Genomic DNA, 23,632 nt, shown 5'->3' on the forward strand with positions numbered 1-23,632 from the left:
AAAAATACATAAAAATGTATGTACACTGTAAAAAATGTACACCGTAAAAAGATTTTGGAGGTCAATATGAATGAAAATGAAGAAATGGCAAAGCAACCAAACAGGTGTTGCACTTTACCATCTAACAGGGGACCAAAGGCATTTTGTTTAACAGAATCACTATTCACTGTTTAAAGTGGTGACCAATTGCTACATTAAAGAACTATTTCTCTTTGATTTAACCCATAAAACTTAGTTCTTGCCATAAAAAATACACTGTAATGAGATTTTTGAGGTCAAAACTAAATTTTATGTTGGTTTAACAAATAAAATGCCAGTGTTAAAAGACATTCAGTTCACATAATTTAATTGAGCCAACTGAACATTTTTCAATGCAGTAAGTCAACAAAAATTTTTGAGTTTTTGAAATTGCGACACCCGTTTGGTTGACTTTACATTCTGCAAGATTTCGCATTCTAACTCTCTGAATGTTACAACATCCATCTATCTATCTATCTATCTATCTATCTATCTAGCATTCTGTTGCTCTCTCTCTCTCTCTCTATCTCTCTTTCTCTTGGTGAATCACCAGTCTCTTTTTCTTCAGAAATCCTTATAGTCTAAGGCTATATATTTTGCATGTCGTGGGCATTCTCACTTTTTGTTTTTATAGAAAAACAGATGGTTGGGCTTCCAGAAAAGTGGGACAGGCCAAATATAGACAGCAGCAGTAAATCATCATCCACAACACGCTGCTGAAGCGCTATAGAGAATCTCACAGTTTTAAATAGAGTTTATAAATAAATGTGACACTGCCAAGAGAGCCTTATAGGAAAGAAGAAATGGTTTTCAACACCCTCAGAGCAATATGCTAGAGCACAGAATCAACTCTAACCACTGACACATGGCATAGCATCATATACAAACTGTTAAACAAATCACACATTAAGATTTAGGAAGAAGAGACTCTGCTGCAACGGGAATCTTTTTTATTTCATATAATTCACAAGGCAGTGACCCCCAGCAGGTCATGTAGAACAAGTACCAAATACTCTCTATTCACATTCAGGAACATGTCAAGAAAACAAATTACAACACAACACATGATACAGAAATTCTCTTGAGGGGCAACTGATCTTAAAATGTTTTTATTAAGATGCTGGATATACAGAATCTAACCAAAGATGTTTTGTTTTTGTTTTTTTAAATAAAAATGCTATGTAATTATCATTGTTCCATTTGATTCTTTGTATTTTTTGAGGGGAATTGAGAGAGGAGACCGGTCTGAGGTGGAATGTTGGGTGACCAATACAATTGGTTCCATACTTCCGCTACAATACTCTAAAGAATAATATTACACGTTATGCCCATTTCCTACAGCTACATTTCAATCGCAACTCACCCATATTCAGGCTAAACGTACATTTTGAATTTCTACAAATGTATTCATAAGAGCAGCATTTCTGCTAGGCCAAGCACATAAGAGGGAGTCGATGCTTGTCATCAATTTAAACTACAGGACTCTTTTAGTTTCTAAGCCAAACTATAAACAGAAATTCACAGTAAACATTACAAATGAACCCGAAGGCAACAAACGCTCATTGTAATTGCTTTCCCATTCTATTAAAAGAGCTTAAGGGGTGAATCACACTAAAACATGTCCAGGTCATATTTTACCCAAAATTTTGTTGTTTTTTGAAATTATAATTTGCATAGAAAGCAAGGAACCCTATTTTTGTACAATTAAGTTTATTTGCACTGACATTTATTTTCATGAAAATTCATTTTTCTCCAAATTATTATTACTCCAATGCATCCAGAACTTGAGATATTTTGTACATTTTTGTAATTGATAATATTATTTTACAACATAAATACTTCACAACTAAATACATGTATGTTTTTACATTTTGAAGTACTGATCGCAACCCATTTTACTTTTGTACTGTATTAAAAGTAAAACATAATATACAATGCAAAAATTCATAATGGTATTAAAATAGGCTTCATTTAATTAATGCAAAATATAATTGCTTATTTTTTCCTTTTGGTTTTGAGGTGAAATAATGACCCCGACAGGCTTTGTGAGATTCACCCAGAGACTTTTAAGAGATTTCTTAAGGGCCAAGAAAAATCAGCTGGTTAAGAATGAAATGATAAGTCTAACATAACATGAGTGTGTGAACCATGTCCATTTCAAATACTTTGCATTACAAGTATAAAGGACAGAGATTGGTCATCGTGTCACAAAAGATAACATCTTTAAGACAATTTAAGTTCTTTACAGAAAACATGGCTTGGAGACTTCTCAGTACATATACCGGATTTGTAATATTTACATATGGTACACGAGTCCACCATAAAGACTGTTTTTGTTAAAGGCCAGGATGTCACCTGGATCCACTTGCATTAAACGTCATGCACTATTCATCAGGTCCTTCAAGTCCCTGTTACCTTCATGGAATGTCAGTCATTATTACGATATGTATTTAAAGGGGTATTTACCTCTCGTCATGGACAGACTGAACATCACTGCATGCGTTCTGAATGTGTGTACTGGAACATATGTGTTTGTGTACCTCCTAAATGAACCAACGACACAGGTAGCTGAACAATCAGGATGTCAAAGCCCCGGTTATGCATCTGTTCTCTGCCCATCACCCTCTAAAAATTACAAATAAGTGGCATCCACATGTACGTTGCTGTATATAATGCCGGGAAAGGACTATGTAAACGCTGTGTCTGAACCTGTCCTTATCGGCAGTATACAGGTATTTTGCTGATGGGACATCTCAAAATGTTTAGGCAGGTTTGGAAACCTGAGTGCGTTCGGGCATGGCCCGAATCCTAATAACGAGTTTGGATTCATCTGCATTAGCCTGCGCTTGATCTGCGAGGTGGGTCCAGAGAAAGTGTAAGTGCACAAACCTGATCTTCAACCTCAGTGTGCTCATGATTATTTCAGCATATTTCCATTTCACCACAAGCAGGTTGTGATCTTCAGATCTTTAGTACGGTTCTTCTGAGATGATTACACATCTCTGATCAGACTCCACATTCACAGATACACAAATAAACACACACAGGCATATTTTTCCTTAGATTGAGGCACAAAGTTCAGAGGCATCAATCCTCCCCGTATGGTGACACAGAATCTTCTTCACACCCCTAACACCGGTCATCCTCATCAGTGTCACTAAGAAGCTCACAACCTGATGTCCCCGACGCGGCTTGTGCTAGTCGTTTACGGAAATGTCCGTTAGGCACCTGCCAGGAGTGACGTAGTTGTGGGGCGGAGCTGATGGTGTTGGAGCGGCCTAGGCTGGTTGCTATGGCAGCCTCAAAAGTGAGAGTCTCCTCCACACCGCTCGAGTCCGGACTGTTAACGTCCTCCTGCAGTGGCAGGTATGGCTCAGAGATGTATCGGTGAGGGGTGGAGTGGGCCATGGCGGTGCAAGGCCCGGTCCCGGTTGGCTCCTCCCCTTCCTCTGTGGGCTGGGCCCTTGTCCGAGCCTCCCCCGGTGCGGGATGGGCACGGCACACTAAAGGAGAGTAAGAGATGTGGGGCCGAGGACGAGAAGGTGTCTGTGGGAGCTGACGGCGCCCTCGAGGCGTCCCTAAATCAGAAGTGGAGGGAATTGGGCTGCTTGAACTATTGCCCTATAGGATTGAGGGGTAAATAAAGAGACAGAAAGAGAAATAAACAAATAAGGTGATGGAGGGAAGAAATAAATTAATAATTAGATAGTCTGTCCTTCAGTGTACACTGCCATTCAAAAGTTTGAGGTCAGTACGTTTTTTGTAAGTTTTTGAAAGAAGTCTCTTATGCTCACCAAGACTGCATTTGTTTGATCAAAAATACAGTAAAAACAGCAATATTGTGAAATATTATTACAATATAAAATAACTGCTTTCTATTTGAATATAATTTAAAATGTAATTTATTCCTGTGATGGCAAAGCTGAATTTTCATCATTACTCCAATCTTCATTACTTCACATGATCCATGATCAAGAAGCATTTCTTATTATTATCCATGTTAAAAACAGTTGTCCTGCTTAATATTTTTGTGAAAACATATTAAATTCTTTTTTTTTTTTTAAATCCTACGGACTTTGAACGGTAGTGTAAGTCTATGGGATATTTGATCCCTTAGAGAACTAATAGCTCACCTCTCTTTAATATGCCTCGTGATTTAAGTAATCTTTCATATCCATAGCACACATTATGTGTGCCAAAAGGTTAGGGGTTTGTTCAAATCACAAACCCTTAGCATCAGCATTAGTAATATTTTTGCTTACCTTAGGAAACACAGAATATTCTGTCGGGTAAGAGGCTGTGCACATGTATTTGTGTCCTCACCTGTCTGAGGGTTGTGTGCTTCCTGCCCTCACTGGGTGAGCGAGAGTGGCGTCTCTCCTGGGACTGACTCCTTTCCTCTGAGTTGCAGCGAGACACGTCTGGAGACAGCAGGTGTCTTCGCTCTTTAGACCGTCCTCTCTCCTTGTCCACTGGCTCCCGCAGGTTTGACCTGACAGCTGCACATGCACAAACATAAGCATATGTTAAGACATGTGCAGACACAAAAACACACATATAAATGTGTCCTTGACCTGGGCATCCTCACAGAGAACACAAGTCTGATATAGTAGAAAGACTTGTATCACTACGTTTTAGTATCAGCGTGGTACTTTAGTACCCACGCTTTTGACAGCCCTACTGCAAACTGACCTCTGAAGCTTCTTTGCCTGGGTCTCTCCAGTCGGTCGGGGCTCACCCTCTCCAGAGAGAACTCTTCCTGCCAGTCACCATTCACACACTGATCACCAATCGTAGAGAATGAACGCTTCATCAGTTTGCTCTCTGAAGATACCTGCTGTACATGTGCAAAACACAAAAACACACAGAGAACAAACAAAACACACATACAAACCCCAAGAGAACACACACATCAACAAACAGCCAAACACAGACACAAAAAAACGAAACAAATTCATGTTATATTGTAATATTTACACACTCTCTCTCTCTTTGAAACCGTACATAGTGACATAACACTAAACAATGTAAATGAAATGAGTTTCTATAAACAAAAGTTTTTGAACTGAGTTCTAACAAAGGCAACGACCACCTCATAACATTCCCTGCAGGAAAAAACAGGTTGGTCAAGCTGTTTCTGGTAGCTGGTTACACCATAGGTTCCTACTGAATTAAAGGTGGTCCACCAGTTCTAGCCAGGTTGACCTTTAGCACACCACTCAATCAACTGACTAAATTATTTTACCATATTTAAAGCATAAATAACATTACTTTATTTACTTTATTTTATACTAGTGCTGCCAAACGGTTAATTGCGATTAATCACATCCAATGTAAAAGTTTGTCTTCACATAATATATGTGTGTGTACTGTGTATAATTATTATATATAATTTTATAATTTTAATTGTTTATATATAAATACACACATGAATGTATATATTTAAGAAAAATGATATATTTACATATAAAATATTTATATTTATATATAATGTAAATTATATAAATACATATAGAGTATATACATTCAAATATATCTTAAATATATACATGAATGTGTGTATTTAAATATACATAATAATTATACACAGTACACACACATCTATTATGTAAACAAACTTTTATTTTGGATGCGATTAATCGTGAGTAATTGTTTGACAGCCCTATTTTATACATTAATATTATATCCATAACATTTATATTACTTAACTTATTTATACTTAACATTTATATAAACTTAACATTTATATAAATGATTTAAATATAATTAAATACAACAATATTGTAATTAGAATTATATTACCGTAATTCATATTTTAAACACTATGATTTCATATGAATATTTTCAGAGACATCGCTACATAAACATGTTGCCAAACCAAATCAGACTTTTTGAATTTTTTGATTTTCCAGCAGGGTGAGCCATTACAGTCCCATCAAATCACAAACTACACCTTTCTACCCACTTCTTCCATTCCCTCTTTGGGACCAACACCAACACTGATGCTAACCACAGAGCAGATTTACAGAAAGCTAGGCTAGGCTAACACAGGTAGTACCTGTGGCTCTACCGCCAGACGAGGCATGGAAGAGGCTCGGATAGAGACGCCTCTCCCTGGCACTTGCAGAGGATCGGCCTGCATGCTACTGGGGCACATCACACTGCTAAATTCTTTGTGCTCTGGCACCTACGCAGTTAAAGAGAGAAAAGACGGGGAGGAGGAAGAGACATTCAATCCTTACTAAAATAAAAATAAATAAAAAAACACTCTAAGCAGCTCTAAATATCATTGCACCAAATGTCCAGTAGTGTGTCACCATCAGAAGTGGACATAGAATAGAAATGCAGGGTTACATACTAATGTAATAACCTGGCTAATGTTATACTCTTTCAGGAGCAAGTTAGGAGCAAGTGTTCACCTTTTGGATAAAAACCTATCTTGTCTTATCTTTAAATGGAGAAGAGGAAAAGTAAAGCGGCAAGAGCGAAGCACCATAAGCACAACATAGAGCCATTACACATAAGCAACTCATAGGGGGTGTAGAAAGTTTAAAAGCAGAAGCCACACATATTGGGCATACACACAAGTGCTCTTACACAAAAGAGTTTCAAACATAAACCAACTTAAAATCCCTTAAGACATCTAGCATTATATCACAGTTCATGGAAGAGAGGCAAAAGAAAAAGCTACCAGGAGGGGAAGAAAATAAGAATACAGATAAGAGCAAAGAAAGACATCTAAGCTTGTGTATAACTGCTCACTAGTTATATAAGTGCTGGAAGTTATTTTGACCTAGCAGTCTAACCTTGAGAAACCACATCAATACACCCTTCCGAACCTTAAAAAACAACTCTCTAAATCTCTTCTTTTACAAGGCCAGAAGGCAAATAATAAAAGAATGGCAATAAAGCTGCAAATGTGAACAGAAAATGAGTCAGGAAATGTAGAAGCATCATGCAAGGTTGTGAACCAGAGAGGTGATGTCCATGCAGATGACTTCGTGATAGATTAGACATCAGTCCAAACAGATGGCAAGTTTGCGAGTACCTCTATGGATTTCCACCACATAAGGAAAAAAATCATGATTTATTAAATCATATTTGACACATTTAGAATTTTTGTCATAATTATGTCTTTTTATCTCATAATCATGAATTTGTATCTCATAATCAAGATTTACCAAAGCATGATTTTCTTATGCAGGAGATATTGGCTTCCATATGCCTTGGCAGGCATTCAATTAATGATTTAAAGTAATTTACATATAGCGTGGCCTTTTGATAAAATCTGGACAGTGTTGATTATATCTGTTGCTTCTCAAAATATCAAATATCATCTGCCGTGATCATTTTTATAATAGCTTATAAAAACGAATCTACTCACTTTTGAAAATCTGACAAACCATTGCCAGACATCTTAAAAACATTAGAAAAAGATATCAAAGTTGGAGTTTTGAGACTTTTAGTCCATGTCTGTTAGGCCATCTACAAGCTAATGTGCTCCTAAAAGTTTTAAAACTTTTATCACATATATTAGCACATAACTGACAATGGACAGTTAAATTAGCAATTCAACACACCAGAGTCAGTTATTTTGCTTATACCACTGTTGTATTTTTTAGTTGCCTAAAAAAACATACACACTACTCACAGTCTTAGACACAGTCTCAATTACAGTCAGTGCTTTGCCAATCACATCTCAAAATAGATTCAGAATATTTTGTTACACCTTTCTGTTCCTAAAACTTTCAAAAATGGATCAGTGTCTTTGGCTGTGTGGTATTCAGACCCAGTTACCTTTTGTAACTGTTTTATAACCTGAATTATTCATAAACTGACATGGAATTAAACATTGAGCATGAGCAAGGATTACTGTGCCAATATGTCTGAGATGAGATGCATTTGTTTGTGTATAGGATTTAGTTTCTCCTACCATGCTCTGGAGGTGATAGTGGTGTTGGTATTCCTCTCTCTCCTCCATGCTGTCTTGGGCCAAGGGCTGCATGAAGAGATCTTGAGGGGAGATGGGACTCAGTGCCACAAACCCACCTCTAGTGCTGAAAAAACAACAGATATCCTTGTCAGTTATGCTCATGTTGGCTTGCACCACAAATGCGTCCACAAATAAGGTGGGACTGTGGGAAAACTGTAGGAAAGAGCTAAACATCGTTTTTTGGGATCAGAAATTAGTTAATATTTAAAACTTACAATTCAGTTCAACAGTTTATGTGATGTTGTTGGATAAAAAAGATGCTATTGATGCAATGTTTCATGTTAGGTTAATTGTATGTTATGTAAAATATTTTCGATCTTTGTCACACACAAAAAAGTACTGGAATTGTGCCTATTGTTTATATACAGAAGAATTAAAATACGTAATGGAAAGAGGTGCAGACCAGGGTTATTATCATTAACTAAAACTATATATATAAACTCTCAGCTAGTTGCCAAGGAAACATTTCTCATTTTTATTTAGTTTAGTTAAATTCAAAATTAAAAACAAAAACTTAATAAAAACTACATAGACATGTAAAAAAAACAATACAAATGACAAAAACACAAAAACTTTAACTAAAAAATAAAATCTGATTCAAAATATTAACTTTTTTTTTTTTTTTAATTATATTAAAAAACATTTTTATATCATTGATATACTATTATAATAGTATATCAATGATATTTAAATAACACTAGTGCAGACAGATACAGGTACACACACACATACACACACACACAACATGTACAATTACAGGGCAGATCCTGCACTGTGGGACAGGAATGGCAGAGCCTTGGCACTGCAGAGAATATCCTGTGGCAGTGAGGATGCATCCATGCGTTGGAACATCGGTGCATGTTTCTGCAAGACAACATTAGATGGTCAGCACAGTCTCCCCAGTGACACAGTGACCCAGTACCCCGCAAAACAGCACATTATTCCAGCTTTAAGAAGTTCACACTTCAAGTTGATATATGAGGGTTTTTCTGTTTTCTGTCTATACTACAGAACCCCATTTTATACAGTTAGATGGCAATGTTGCGCATATAAGCTTATTCCATAGGCCTGAAGTTGTGAGTCGGCTGGTCTTCAGCTCTTCAGTTCTAGTGCTGCAAGAGGTAAAATACATCTCTACCTGTTCTTCAAGCTGTTGACGGAGCTTCTTAGCTTTGTTCTGCTTGTAGTAGTCCATGATCATCATGGCTGCATAGATCTTCCCAATGGTCATGTCACTGGCTGGAAGAAAGATTTGTTTATTGTAGAAAACAAGATTTCAATGCAGGGTGCAAATTACATTCACTTTTAGGGGAGTCAGTGGGCACCCCTAGTGGCCAATACTGGTACAACAAGCTGAACTTTCACAACCAAGGTGAATTACACTCAAAAAAGGGATACAAAAGGATACAAAAACCTGCCATACAGTTACTCACTCAGATCTCTCACCTTTGTGAATGGGTACAAGCAGATCAAGAGATTTCTGGGAGAGGTGTGGCCAGATGACACTGATTTCCTTCTGCAATTCTATGTCCATCTGTCCCCTGTCATCACCCCCTGTACACCAATGAACTATTAGACCATTGAACTAATATTATGGTGAAAAAAACAAAAACAAAAAAAGCATAAAAACAAATCAGAGTAAGTTTGATTTTTAAGGAACTGGAAATGATCAGTGATGCCAACCTCGAGCAATTTTAATGTCCAGTGCGGTGCGTATGAGGGCCATAAGTGTGGAGGTGAAATGGACGGACATGTCCTCATCCACTGGCATGTTCATCAGAACCAAACGCTGAGAGCAAGTCACCACAAGGACAAAAGATAAATTAAATACAAGAACTGCAAAACTAAAAGTGAGTGTGCATGTTTTAAAATAGTAGTCATCTAGGTTTAATTATCTTTAACTTTTAATTAACACCAAGATGTCACAACACCACGCATTCATGCACACAATTGAAACACATATATTGGATAGAGACAGAGCAGAGATTTATGCATAGAAACTGAAAAAAGTCTGAAGGATCACACTTTATGAATATGCCCTTTGCAATATGTCTTTAACACTGGAATAAGCATCAGGGTTATCACAGTGTTTTGAAGACATTAAGGTGACATATTCAAATAAAGTATCATTGGTGGATGTACAGGGACTTTACAGTAGGATGATTAGAAGACAATGACAAACAATAGCATCACTGATAGTCTATGAATAATGATAATAATATAGCTTTATGTATCGCAATTTTTTGACATACAGTGGCCCTAAAAACACTAAAATATCATTGCATTAGATACAAAACATACTACTGTAGCTGTAACTTACTTTTAACTATCTTGTGTCTCACAGATAATTGTCACTTGGTTCAATATGCTTTTACATAACACAAAAAGATATTTATATATAAATATAATTTATACTTATTGTGGGCACTGTAATTACATCCTTTATATTGAGCCTCTTGAAAACAAGCAGACTTCGTTTAAATCATAATACTGCAGACTACCTTATACGCCACTTTGGAGGGGCATTTCTTGCCCAGGCCAAGCGGTGGCGACATGCAGGTCAGCATCTCGTACATATCAGTGTAATGAATACGGCCACTGGGAGGGGGCAGTCACCAGGGGCAATAATGATGAAGAAGAGTAGGAGGAGGAGGAGGAAGAATTGGGCATTCCCAAGGAACGAGGGAGGAGAGGAAGATTGGCGTGGAGGAAAAAAGGAAACAACAGAAAAGATAGAGGAAGAGACAGGAAAGGGAAGGTCATTTTAATGTGTTTCATACTTAAGAAAAGGAAAAACTGTCAAAAGGAAACTGATTAAACACAGAGGTGAGGCCAGGTGGAGATTTTTCTATGCAACGCTGGCATAGAAGAGGCTATAGGAGAGAAAATATTAAAACAGCCAAAGATCTGATGAGTCAAGCAGGTGGATCTGAGGGTTTGACTGGGTGTAGTGAAAAGGAAACCCAGCTATTATAATACATAAACCCACAGGGGTCAATTTGCTCAGGGTCAGAAATTAACAGGGACTTTGGGTAAAAATGCCAACAAAATGAATTATTCCCTGTCATGAATTCCTGAAATTTTTAACATCGGATGTATTTTGTAAAATTGAATAGCCTAATGAAAGGATTAGTTCACTTTAGTTCATTAGTGCACTTCAGAATTAAAATTTTCTGATCATTTACTCACCCCCATGTCATCCAAGATGTGTATGTCTTTCTTTCTTCAGTCAAAAAGAAATTAAGGTTTTTGAAGAAAACATTCCAGGATTTTTCTCCATATAGTGGACTTCAACAGTTCACTGCAGTTTCAATGCAGCTTCAAAGGACTCTAAACGATCCCAGATGAGGAATAAGGGTCTTATCTAGCAAAACGATAAGCCATTTTCTAAAAAAAAAAAAAAATATATATATATATATATATATACACACTTTTTAACCACAAATGCTCTACTTGCACTAGCTCACGTTGCACTAATCACGTTGGAAAGGTCACGCGTGACCGTAGGCAGAAGTACTGCGGTACGGTGAAAAACTCCATCTCATTTTCTCCTCCAACTTCAAAATCACCCAACATAATTTTTTTTGTAAAGGCCGTTTGACTTAGTCTTTTAACATTCGCTTTGTAAACACTTGCTCGGTACTTCCGCCTACGTCATGCGTGACCTTTCCAACGTGATTACGTAATGCATAACACATAGCAGAGCAGTGCAAGACGAGCATTTGTGGTTAAAAAGTATATAATTTTTACAATTTTTTGGGAAAATGACTGATCGTTACGCTAGACAAGACCCTTATTCCTCGGCTTGATTCGTGTAGAGCCTTTTTGAAGCTGCAATGAAACTGCAATTTGGACCTTCAACCCGCTGTACCCTGTTGAAATCCACTATATGGAGAAAAATCCTGGAATGTTTTCCTCAAAAACCTTAATTTCTTTTCAACTGAAGAAAGAAAGTCATAAACATCTTGGATGACATGGGGGTGAGTAAATTATCAGGAAATTTTAATTCTGAAGTGAACTAATTTTTCAGATTTTATTTTAATGAGATAAAAATAAATCATACAATATAGATATGAAAATATAAGTTTTAGTTTAGATATTCATCTTCCGATGCTATTTGGACATGTCTTCAGTGATTAACCCAGGGTAATAGGGTGTTTCGGGGATTTAAACATCATACACTCTCGTCCGGACAACCCAGCCGGGGGTGATCAGCCCCCTACTAGTGTCCAAAAAATATGCCCTCATACGGTAAAAACTGACAAGTAGCAAATATACCCCTTAGAAATATAAAGTTAATTTCTGACACTGTGGTAGGTCAGAGGAGAGATGAACATAATCTTCTCTTGATTTACAAACAGGTGAGGCAATGGCGAATGCGAGGAGTCTGCCCTCCACTAACCTAAAACCCACATTTATGGAATTATGTTCAATAAAAGCCCCAAATCCAATTCAGACACAGAGAGACTGAATCCCTACTGACATCCATTGGCAGTGTTAGATATTATCTAATGGAGTTCACTGATGGATGGCTCTCAGTGTCATTAACTGCAGCAGTTATTCACACTTCAGGAGCAGGATGCAGGCCAAAGGGATGAGCTGTCTCTCTGTGCACTGAGCTCTTGTCTCTGCCAGTCTTTGACCCGGTGGAAAGCAGCACTGGAGTAAATCACGGGAACGAGAGGGGAGTGAGGGGTGGTAGCTAGTGAAGAAGTGGGGAATGAAAAAAAGGAAAGGAGGAGAGAGAGAGGCAGAGGGGTAGTTTTTTCATGGTTGAGCCAAACCTTGCATGCCACCCTGTAGGGACAATTCTTTCCAAAGCCCAGAGGAGGTGATATTGTGCGTACTACTTTGTACATCTCCTTATAGTGTAGTTTTCCACTGGAGAAGGAAATACTGGCCGTTAACGGTAAATAGACAATGCCAAGTTAAATGTAGTAGGAGTGGTAATTTTTCATGAAATATACTTTAAAGGGGTCATATCACACATTAGTGAATTTTTTTCACCAAAAGCCAACATAATATAGCTGTTCATGACCATTTTAAGCCATCTCTCTAACCCTTAGAATCACACATGCTGTTTTTTGCTGTTGTAAAGCAAATACAGCGACCAATTTCTGCAGCTTTGTGCCAGTAAATGAGATCTGAATTCTGCAAACAGATTGTTTTCTTACTATACTGAACTCTTATCTCAAAATAACTAAGAAATTAGTCACCTTCGAAGAATTGTAATTTATGTCCGCAGAGAGTACTTGCCACATATTTAAAGGTGTGTATGGGGCTTGATATTATTTCTTTGGAGCTATCAACAGCTCACAACCATGGGGCAAGGCCAAAGACCATAGAGACCTGGAGTGCTGCTTTTGATATTGTTAAATCCTTTGTTTCTTTTTTGCTTCTTTTTGATGTAAAATGTATTTGTATTTATTTATATTTTCTATTATTTGCTGATTATTTATTTTATCTTTTACTTTCTCCTCTGCAATGTCTTTTAACCCCTCAGAACAGTATAAGTCTACCTGGGGGGTGAATGTTGTATTGTAATGTATGTTGTATCAATTTTAACTGATTATTCAATAAAAACAATTGTTCACAAAAAAATAAAGAAATTTGATTCTTATTGAAGCTTGTTTCTGCCATTAAATAAAAAATAAAAAAGGTAATTGCGACTTTTATCTCACAATTCTTAATTTTTTTTCATCAGAATTGCGAGTTTATATCTCACAACACTGAATTTATAAACTCGCAATTGTGGGTTATAAAGTCAGAATTGTGTGATAAAAACTTGCAATTGCGAGAAAAAAAGTCAGAATTGCGATTTATAACTTTATAACACGCAATTCTTACTTTATATCATGCAATTCTGACTTTATAACCAACAACTGCGAGTTTAAATCTCGCAATTCTGACAAAAAGTCACAGAATTGTGAGATAAAAATTCGCAATTACCTTTTTTATTTTTTTATTTCGTGGTGGAAACAAGCTTCTATAGATTCTTCATAGATGATTCTTCTCGTGATATGACCCCTTTAAATCATCCTACAGGGCTTCAAATTTATGTGAAGAGAGACACAAAAACATCACTGACAATTACAAACAAACTATGCAGTTCATTTTACAAATTACATTCATGCGGCATACTTGTATAAAATCCAACTGTAAATAAACATCTGTATCTGTTTATATAATATAATTGTATGTATTGTTAAATTATATAATAAATATAATATTTTTGCAGAATAAGAAAAATTTCAGTCTATCATGAAATTTCATCAACTGAAAAGAGTGGAAAGCTGTATCTCTCACCATGCTGCACGGTCATACTCTCCCCAGATCCGTACAAACTCATCCAAGTGGTGAGGACCCAGAATGGATGAGTCACGTGTCAGGTACTCAAAATTATCCATGATCACAGCCACAAACAGATTGAGCATCTGAAAGAGAGGTGTGGAGGTTGTGAAATGCATACAAAATAACAGAAGTTACTAAGTGAGCTTAAATGCCCGTTCACACAAAGGACGATAACTACAGTGATAACAATATAGTTTTAAAAATCATTCTAAATATAAAAGAATAGCAAAGTCCACACCACAACTTTAAGGATAAAGGCACAGATAAACAATATCGTTGGAATCACTTTCACAACAATTTTTTTTCCAGCCGATGAATGACAAAAACATTGACAGCCAATCAGCTTTAAAGAGCTTGAGCATTTAAAGCAGCAGACAACAAACCTGCATGCGCGCTTAGAATAAACAGAACGATACTGTTCGTTGGTGTGGATGCTAATATAGTTATCATAATGGTTATCTTTATAGTTATTGTTCTTGGTATGAATGTGCCTTAAGAGAGTTTATGTTTTCCTTTATTTTGATACATTTTTTTTTAAACCTTTTCAGATTATTTGTTTCATTTTAAAATCTTGCAGTATATATTTTATGTGCCAAAAAATCTGATTTGGTGCGAAAAGGCCTTAAGTGTGTGGGTTTTAAGTGTAAAGGTTTGTAATGATGTGTATTATTAAACTGTATTGCTTCTCACCAGAAAAGAACTGAAGAAGATGAAGGAGACAAAGTAGAAGTATGCAAAGTCGGTACCACATTCTTTTTTCATCCCCTTTGTTGAGTTGTTGAGAGGAATTGAGTTGTCTATTTCACACTCCTTCTCTCCTAAGCACGATAACATGATTTCCTGCCATGACTCACCTGTTGCACTCCTAAACACATACACACATATATGTATATCATAAATTAAAACACATTTATTAATCCCTGAAGAGTAGTCTGGTTCACTGTATTGGTTTTATAGTGAAATAATTAATATATCATAAAATGTAGCACCTGTTTTTAACAACAAAAAGAAAGAACATTAAAACAGATGCAGAAATTATAAACATAATCTTACCTGAACAACAGCATGAGTGCACCAAAGAATGTGTTAAAGTTATTGTGTTTGTTGATTTGGCTTTTCTCATTTAGCTTGATGTTGCCGAATACCTTTAGCAAGATTACAAAAACATAAGAGGTGTCTGTCACATTTAAAGGCTTAACAAAGTAAAGTAAGAGAAAAGGTGGCAAAGAAACAAAGGAAGACAGAGAGAAGAATATAAAGATGGAGACAGACTGTCTGGGGACAAAGACAACTTTTACCTGCATGCCAATGATGGCATAGATGAAAAACAGCATGGCGATGAGCAAACAGACATATGGAAGAGCCTGCAAGACAAATCTCATGTTAAACTCACAGAAAATATTTTATAATAAGTGGTTTTGGTTCAAATAAAAGCAAAAACAGTGTTCAGAAGAAGAAGAATAAAAAGAAGAATAAGAGATTTCAATATAATGGCACTGCAGACATGTCTGACCTTGAAGGACTGGACAAAAGTCCAGAGCAGAATACGGATGGTGTAGCCCTGACGCAGAAGTTTAATCAGCCGAGCTGCCCGGAATAGCTTCAGGAAGCCCATATTAAAAGACTGCAAAACCGGAACACAGAGGTGACTGCTTATGCAAATAAATACTGGACATAAAATAGAATACAGTATATAGCAATCAAAACACAACACAAAAATATTGGCTAAAAAGCAATTAGAATACAGACATTACTGCTCATACAAACAACTACTGCCTACAAATCAATCGGAATTAGATCTGCACGATTAATTGTTAAAAAATCATGATCTCAATTCAAACAGCCACAAGATCTTATTCCTGAATGACAACGATTTGGCTTTGTCTATTAAAACTTTGACAAGTATGATCACAGCGAACATTTAGATCTCCATTGTTGCTGCTGCTGATCCAGAAAGAGCAGTTGTCATGTAGAGGCATAAAACAGCTTCACAAAGTCTTTTCAACCACACAGTCTTATTATTTCTGTTTTATAATAATTCAGACTATCACAGAAGTACTGGGATAAAAGTTTATAGTTCGGATATAAACACTGATGTCTACAGTAGTGATCAAAATAGAGTAAAACACCTTTCGAAAATACACTTGATGCTTCAAATAAAGATTACACTGATTACATCGTTACACCAGTGGCGAAAGTAGGGCTGGGTATTCGATTCGATTTCTATTCACATGCTTGCAATTCGATTCGATTACGATTTTGATTCAATTCGATTCAATATTGATTATTTTGGATGGAGTATATCAGTTACAGTACATGGCAAATTTTCTAGAGGAAAAAAATCTCCCAACTAATGCTGTAAACTACACATGTGAGTCAGTTGGTACTACTTTACTATAATAATGAAGGTTAAAATTAACTTATTTATATACAAACACTTTACACTCAAATTACACTCACATTATGTTTTTTTTTTTATAATAAATAAAGTTTAGAATTACATAATCATATTTCTACTCCAATTCTTTTTTTTTTTTTTTTTTTTATAAATCGTGGCTGTGATAACTGATTTATTCAAACATGCATTAAATATTGAAGAACATTATATTGAATATGTAACGGTGCATAGCTATATTTATCAGAATGCTGCTTTCTAGAGTTCACTTTTCTAGCTGACTTGTGAGTTTATGGTCACTGAATATGTTTTTCTGAGGTAAATGTGACGTTACGTGTTTACAAGCTGTTTTATTGACGTCTTTCCGAGGTTGAAACACTGATTGAGCTATTACACGAGACATGATACGGATTTCGGTAAGTTTTACTGTATATTTTAACATACCTTCAGATATTTAGTCATGTTTATTTCGCGCTGTAACTGGTATTAAAGCGGAGGAGAGGATGTTCACATGCGCTCCGTGCTGCCGCGTCTCTTAATCTGAGGCGCTAAAGCGATCTGTCACGTCACATTAAATAGCGCCAAAACGGTATTTATTTATTGAATCTCATAATAAGATGGATGTCATTTGAAATCTGAGACTTTTCTTCATATCAAAAGTAACAAAGCACAAAGATTATTGCGATTTATTGGATGGGAGGCGCGCTACATGTTCTGTTCGTTCATCAACTAAAAACAGACTAGACTAATCGATTCTTAAGACTGAAGAATCGATATCAGTTCGTAAAAATGAGAATCGATTAAAATCGAGAAATCGATATTGTTTACCCAGCCCTAGCGACAAGTGACTGTTAAAAAAAGTATTTGTCATTGAATCATTCATTCAAGAGATCGTGCAGCTCTAATCGGAATAAAAACATTTCTCACTTTTCCACTGTGCCATTTGTCAACCACAATTTCAGTGATGCTTCCTAGAACCGTGATGAAGTCAAATATATTCCATGTGTCTCTGAAATAATTCTGAAAGATATAAAGATAATAATTTATGTTGGAAATGCATTTCAGTATATATATTATGCATTGTATCACATTCCCAGTGTTAGCTTACCATGATACCAAATGCCAGGATCTTGAGAACACATTCCACAGAGAAAATGACAGTGAACACAGTGTTGAGGTATTTTAGCACATCATCATAGCCTTCAGGACGAGGTTCATGATGCTGATAGAGAGCAAAAAAGAGAGACAAAAAAAGGTCTTCTTGAATATTCAATTATGTTTACATCATTTACTTATTTTTTTTACTTACTGATTTATTTTTTATTTTTTATATCTATGTACAGTCTCTATGTATGTATGTATGTATGTATGTATGTATCTATCTATCTATCTATCTATCCATCCATCCATCCATCCTTCTAAAATCCCCAAGCAACTGCTTAGCAACAAATCACCATAGCAACTGCATTCGGACTGCCTAGCTACCACCCAAAAACCCTAGCAAGATTTTTGGGTGAACTATCCCTTTAATAGATTTATACTTAATAGTACCTAATAGTAAAGGTGTGAATCTTCACTTGCCTCATGATTCGATTCGATTTTGATTCAGAGGGTAAAGACTCAATTATAAAACGATTCTCAATGCATCACAATGCATTTTTCCTCCAATTCTTTTATTAATAATAATTACTATATTAATAATCACAACATAGTCCTTTTTTGTCATTTCATCTTTGTTATTAAAAATAAGAACAAAGAGGCAAATAATAAACAGTAGAACAAATATAATATAAGAAAGAAACAAATTAAATTAACAGTGATTTACTTTTTTCATTTTAAATCATGCTAAACAGAAGCATTCAGGTAAGAAAAACAGAAACTGAATAATCAAATGTAAAAAAAATAATCACTGCATAGTCACTGCATTACAAATGATTATTATTAAAGCTACAAAAGTTGTTAAGTCAAGAGCAGTGAGTGATTCCCTCTTTTCTTTTATTGTTTGACTAACATTAATGACACAGACTGCAGCAGGTAAGGCCTATTATATGAAGACCTAATGCACGGATCTAATATAATGTTACACATGAGATGTTTTACCACAACTGTTCCCCAAACGTTCACTTAAGACATAACCCACTATGCTTGTGTGAATATTCACCAAGACAGATATTTTGAAACACTGTAATTCTGTGTGTATCTGACCATTCAAACGCAATACGCCGCTAAAGAGAACTGAATTCAGGATTGCATGCTATCTGAGAGGCGTCTGTCTGTGTGTGAGCTTTGGGTGTGTATTAGCGCGAATGACAATTAAAAATCCATTCTTTTGTTTTTACATTTAATCATTTAGCAGGAGCTTTTATCCAAAGCATCGATGCAGAATCATTCAAATCACAATTTACAGTAATCCTCATTTTACACACATTCAGATCTGGAGCCATTCTGGTATGGAATACCCACATTTCACAATCCAATTAAAACCTGATTGATCCTAATATGCCAATAAAGCATTTTAAAAATTGTAACTGAAAACTGAATGAAAGAGACAGAGAGAAAGGAAGCTTTTTAAACAGTGCAATATCTAAAAATATCTGTGCTCTATTACATTCTCTGTGCCTCAGTGCTGTGTGAAGCACATACGCAGACCACCACAGACACGATGACTAGTGGAGGCCAACCTCTAACTTCAGGTGAAATTACTCACGGGAGATGTCAGGCTAAAGCTAATGAGGAAAAGTTAAATAGTAGCTGGTGCGTCAGATCAATATTTAATAAGCTGTGACTCATGACTGTCTGGTTTTCGAGCAGTATCACAGACCAGGGGTCACCAGCAGGGGCTGAAAAACAACTAAATCAACCTAATTTATTTTGACAAATACAGAGAGAGAGAGAGAGAGAGTTATTACCCCTGCAATACTCACAGCCTTAAAGTACATTTAAATTCTTACCAAAGCTACTTACAAGAGTAATGTCTCCTTCCATCTCTAGCATTATTGATAAGGGAATAATATATAGCTACTGAAAAGTAAACCCTTTCAGCGTGAGCAGAACTCAACGCTAAGTGAAGGGAAAGTATTTTTTGCAACAAATAAATAGATAGATTCTGATTTGATTTGAAATCATTTTATTAAAAAAAAAAAAGAGAGATCATAGTGTAGTGACATCCCTCCTTACCTTCATCATGAGAACGATGGTGTTAAGGGCGATCATCGTCAGCACGGTGTACTCAAATAAGGGCGACACCACAAAGTGCCACAGCCGGTACTGTAAGGTCTCTTTGTTCTGGGGCATGTAGCGAGTCAAAGGTTTGGCACTGATGGCAAAGTCGATACAAGCCCTCTAAGAAAGAAATATACAGTAAGACAGTTTCTCCAACACATTTGCAATTAACTTAACATAAGATTATCACGTGATTGTCAGGAGGTAAAAAACATTGCTTGCACATTTGTTTATTTTTTTCAGGGTACCAGGATGCCAATAAGAAAAGAGCTAATATGACATTATTGATGGTTAAGGACATGAGTGTCAAAAATAGTCAAAAAATCTGTAAAACATCCGCGCCAAATACTGAAGGAATTTATAAACAAACAAATTACTTTGGTGCATAAGCTCAAAAGACTATCAAAGTTCAACAAGGAAATGAGCACGCATAGAATATATTTTTTTATTATTAAGAGGCCAAATATAGAGATATATAGAGACACAACATTTTTGATTTACATCATTATTTGGGATAAATATTTGGGATATTTTTCTTTATTTTTCTGTTTTGTTGGATTTATTCCATACAAACACCATGATAATCATTATGATGTTTGATATTTATGTTTTTGGATAATGTTGCATTTATAATTTTGATGTTTTGAAAAAAAAAAATATTATTGTATATGATTTTTGCATACTTTTTGTATTTTTTAAATGGTATTTTTTTCTATGTAGTCTAGAGTTGTCAAAAGTACCGACTTCGGTACCAATCAGTTCTGAAATTTTAAAAATGTGAAGCTTTGAGCGTTGTTGAGCGGATTCGTAAACACCTCTGATTGGCCATTGTGTTGACGTGCTCATCGGATATGTCTGTGATTGGCTACAATGATCAACGCACGGGAGTGTTTGAATGTGAAAGCGTTTTGAAAGTGGGAGTGGGAGTGTCCCTGATAGTCCCCCCGTGTGTATCTGTGTAAGCGCTCAGTGAAGAGCGTCATTGATGACTATTTACAACATGTTTTTGAAGCATTGATCATTGAAGCCAATCACAGACATATCTGATGAGCTGTAAACACAATGGCCAACCAGAGGTGTTTACGAATCTGCTCAACAGTGCTCAAAGCATCACATTTTTAAAATTTTAGTACCGACGTGGTACCAAAGTCGGTACTTTTGACAACTCTAGTAGTCTGGTATATTTATATATGTGAATGTTAGTGTACACATATGTTCTTTTATGCTATTGATGTATATGTACTTTTAAATGATTTTTGAGTTGACCTTATTGGATGAAATACGGTTAAAAAATTTATATAAATAGAATCCGGTGTGCTTTGTGGTCTGTGATGTCAAACTTTTATTTTCAAATTTTCTATGATTATGTGTGCAAGCTCCTCTCCTTGTTGAACTAAGGGCTTTTTTTTTTTGGTGAATGCAATTTTTTTTTTTTTTTCACCAGCCATTTTTAATTTTCCACATCAAATCTATAAAATAACAATGTTCTCAACAATATTTTAACCTAAAGCAAAAAGGAACCCAGTTTGCTTTGTTTTGACATGGCTGTTGGCCTACTTCTTTTTTTAAATACTAATAGGAAAAAAAGGATATCAAAGAAAGGAAGTTTACAATTAGAATTATCTCTGAGGTTGCTATGATGATACATATGCCAATTGCAGCTACATTAGCTTTGTGTTGATCATATACACAGGCAAAAATATTTGGATGTCAAATAATGACGAGCATTTTTCATTCAAAAGGTCCTTTGAGACTGCTGAAATGAAGAAAACAAGAACACTTTTTCTATAAAAGACTCTCATGCTGCATGTACAAGTGGAAGCACTCAACAGTGAATCACATAAGTGCAGAGGACTTTTCTTTTGTATGTTCTTTAAAATATAATCATATGTTGCCTCAAGTGTGCGTCATTGCTTTAATGCACACTACTAAGCACATGCACTCAGCTGGAATGCAAAATGGTCAGTCACCTCGTTTTTCTCCAGACTGCACTCCTCCATCATTTTGTCGCCCTGCTCTTGGAAGGTAATGATGATGAGGGCCACAAATATGTTGACGAAGAAGAAGGGGAACACCACAAAATAAATGACATAGAAGATAGACATCTCCATCCTGTTCCCCTGACTGGGACCCCGGTCCTCCTCGGTCACATCCACAGAGTGTTGCAGAACTCTGCAATGCCAAACAAGAGAGGTTTTAAAGAGAGGTTGAGGTTAAAGGCATGTCAACCTCCGCCAACCTCCACTAACCTCCGCCAGTGTCTAATTCGCTCTGGCGGAGGTTAGCAAAATGGCTGAAATCACTTAAAGCTCCCTGTCAAGTCCAAATATGCTTTGGGTCTGTTGTGTAATTTCCCTCTAGAAACTTACACAACATTACTTAATATATGTAAATATCAGCACACAGCTTTTAGAAAGGTGTTAAGAAGAATGTTAATCTTATTAAGGTGTTAATAAGTTTGTCAAATGATACAGTGTGAAAATATGAACTAAAGCTGGCTCTTACTGCGGCCACCCTTCCCCAGTGGATACAGTGAAGAGAGTCAACAGGGCCCAGATGACGTTATCATAATGGAAATCATGTCTTTTCCACTCTCGTTTCTCCTTTTTCTTGTCTTTGTCATAGTCAATGTAGTAACCCCTATAGAACATTAAGAAAAAACATTTTCCACATCATTTGCAGAGATTTTGTGCTTGTAAAATGTCATCCTTCTATTCATAGCACCATTGACATTTTCTAAAGTCTTTTAGCTTTGAATAATGTCTGAGCTGTTTAAATTAATTTTAGCATTACATTTAGAATTTGTATATTGCAGCTGTAATGGCTACCTACTTGCACTCGTTTTCTGTGTCCTTGGAACTGTCGGTACAATAGTAAAATTTTCCTTTGAAAAGCTGCACAGCAATGACAGCAAATATGAACATAAAAAGTTTGTAGACGATGAGGATGTTGAAGACATTCTTTAGCGACGTGACCACACAGTCAAACACGGCCTGAAAATCAATAAGAGACAAAAAATGACAATCAGTTTTATATATATATATATATATATATATATATATATATATTTCTATTTCTATTTAACTTTTAATTTTAGTAATTTTAATACTTCAACTTGAACCTATTTTATTTCAGTTAATTGCCAAGGCAACATTTCTAATTTTCATGTGATATTTTTTTATTTATTTCAGCTTTATAACTGAATTTATGGATTTTTTTTCCATATTTTAGCAATAAAAATATGGACTGACAAAAATCCCAGCATGTAAACATGACTTTGTGACCATTCTTTGATGATATAAAAATATTTCCAGTTGACCATTGTGCTACAGTATTTCTGTAATTGCCACTGTTGGTAAATTCTCACCACTGCTGACCGGGATACTCTGACTCAATCATTTTACCATAACAATTTGATTAGATTGGTCTGTGGAGAGGGAGGAATTCGGTGTCTCGTTCCTATTTAACCTAACATATTATTACCAATGTTTTTGTGCAAACCGTTTTTTCAGGATTGTTTGACGAATAGAAAATTCGGTAGCACTTTATTTTACAGTCCTGTTCCACATGTACATACTATGTACTTTATTATTATAGCAATTACAATAACTGGGTTAAAACTAGGTACTAACCCTGAACCTATCCCTAAACCA

General features: G+C 35.9%; 1 protein-coding gene across 9 annotated transcripts in view; it reads right to left on the reverse strand.

The window, feature by feature from the left end:
• Positions 1–951: 951 nt before the first annotated feature.
• Positions 952–23,632, reverse strand: part of LOC127517709 (voltage-dependent R-type calcium channel subunit alpha-1E) — a 146,758-nt gene continuing 124,077 nt past the window's right edge. For 4 of the 9 annotated variants that reach the window (XM_051903735.1, XM_051903731.1, XM_051903738.1 and 1 more), the window contains 21 exons: positions 22,812–22,972; positions 22,485–22,619; positions 21,950–22,151; positions 19,935–20,099; positions 17,866–17,979; positions 17,685–17,777; positions 15,876–15,986; positions 15,661–15,726; positions 15,416–15,507; positions 15,053–15,227; positions 14,318–14,445; positions 10,513–10,609; positions 9,695–9,800; positions 9,458–9,565; positions 9,150–9,250; positions 8,769–8,875; positions 7,952–8,075; positions 6,077–6,205; positions 4,711–4,855; positions 4,342–4,517; positions 952–3,639 (listed from right to left, as the gene is read on the reverse strand). In XM_051903735.1, the coding sequence (XP_051759695.1) occupies positions 3,148–3,639; positions 4,342–4,517; positions 4,711–4,855; positions 6,077–6,205; positions 7,952–8,075; positions 8,769–8,875; positions 9,150–9,250; positions 9,458–9,565; positions 9,695–9,800; positions 10,513–10,609; positions 14,318–14,445; positions 15,053–15,227; positions 15,416–15,507; positions 15,661–15,726; positions 15,876–15,986; positions 17,685–17,777; positions 17,866–17,979; positions 19,935–20,099; positions 21,950–22,151; positions 22,485–22,619; positions 22,812–22,972 (3,027 nt within the window). In that variant the 3' untranslated portion in view covers positions 952–3,147. Of the gene's footprint in view, positions 3,640–4,341; positions 4,518–4,710; positions 4,856–6,076; positions 6,206–7,951; positions 8,076–8,768; positions 8,876–9,149; positions 9,251–9,457; positions 9,566–9,694; positions 9,801–10,512; positions 10,610–12,795; positions 12,893–14,317; positions 14,446–15,052; positions 15,228–15,415; positions 15,508–15,660; positions 15,727–15,875; positions 15,987–17,684; positions 17,778–17,865; positions 17,980–19,934; positions 20,100–21,949; positions 22,152–22,484; positions 22,620–22,811; positions 22,973–23,632 lie in introns of all 9 variants that reach the window. The other 5 variants (XM_051903736.1, XM_051903733.1, XM_051903737.1 and 2 more) reach the window with 4 other exon arrangements.

Source organism: Ctenopharyngodon idella, chromosome 8 (genome assembly GCF_019924925.1).
Source record: "Ctenopharyngodon idella isolate HZGC_01 chromosome 8, HZGC01, whole genome shotgun sequence".
Taxonomy (NCBI): domain Eukaryota; kingdom Metazoa; phylum Chordata; class Actinopteri; order Cypriniformes; family Xenocyprididae; genus Ctenopharyngodon; species Ctenopharyngodon idella.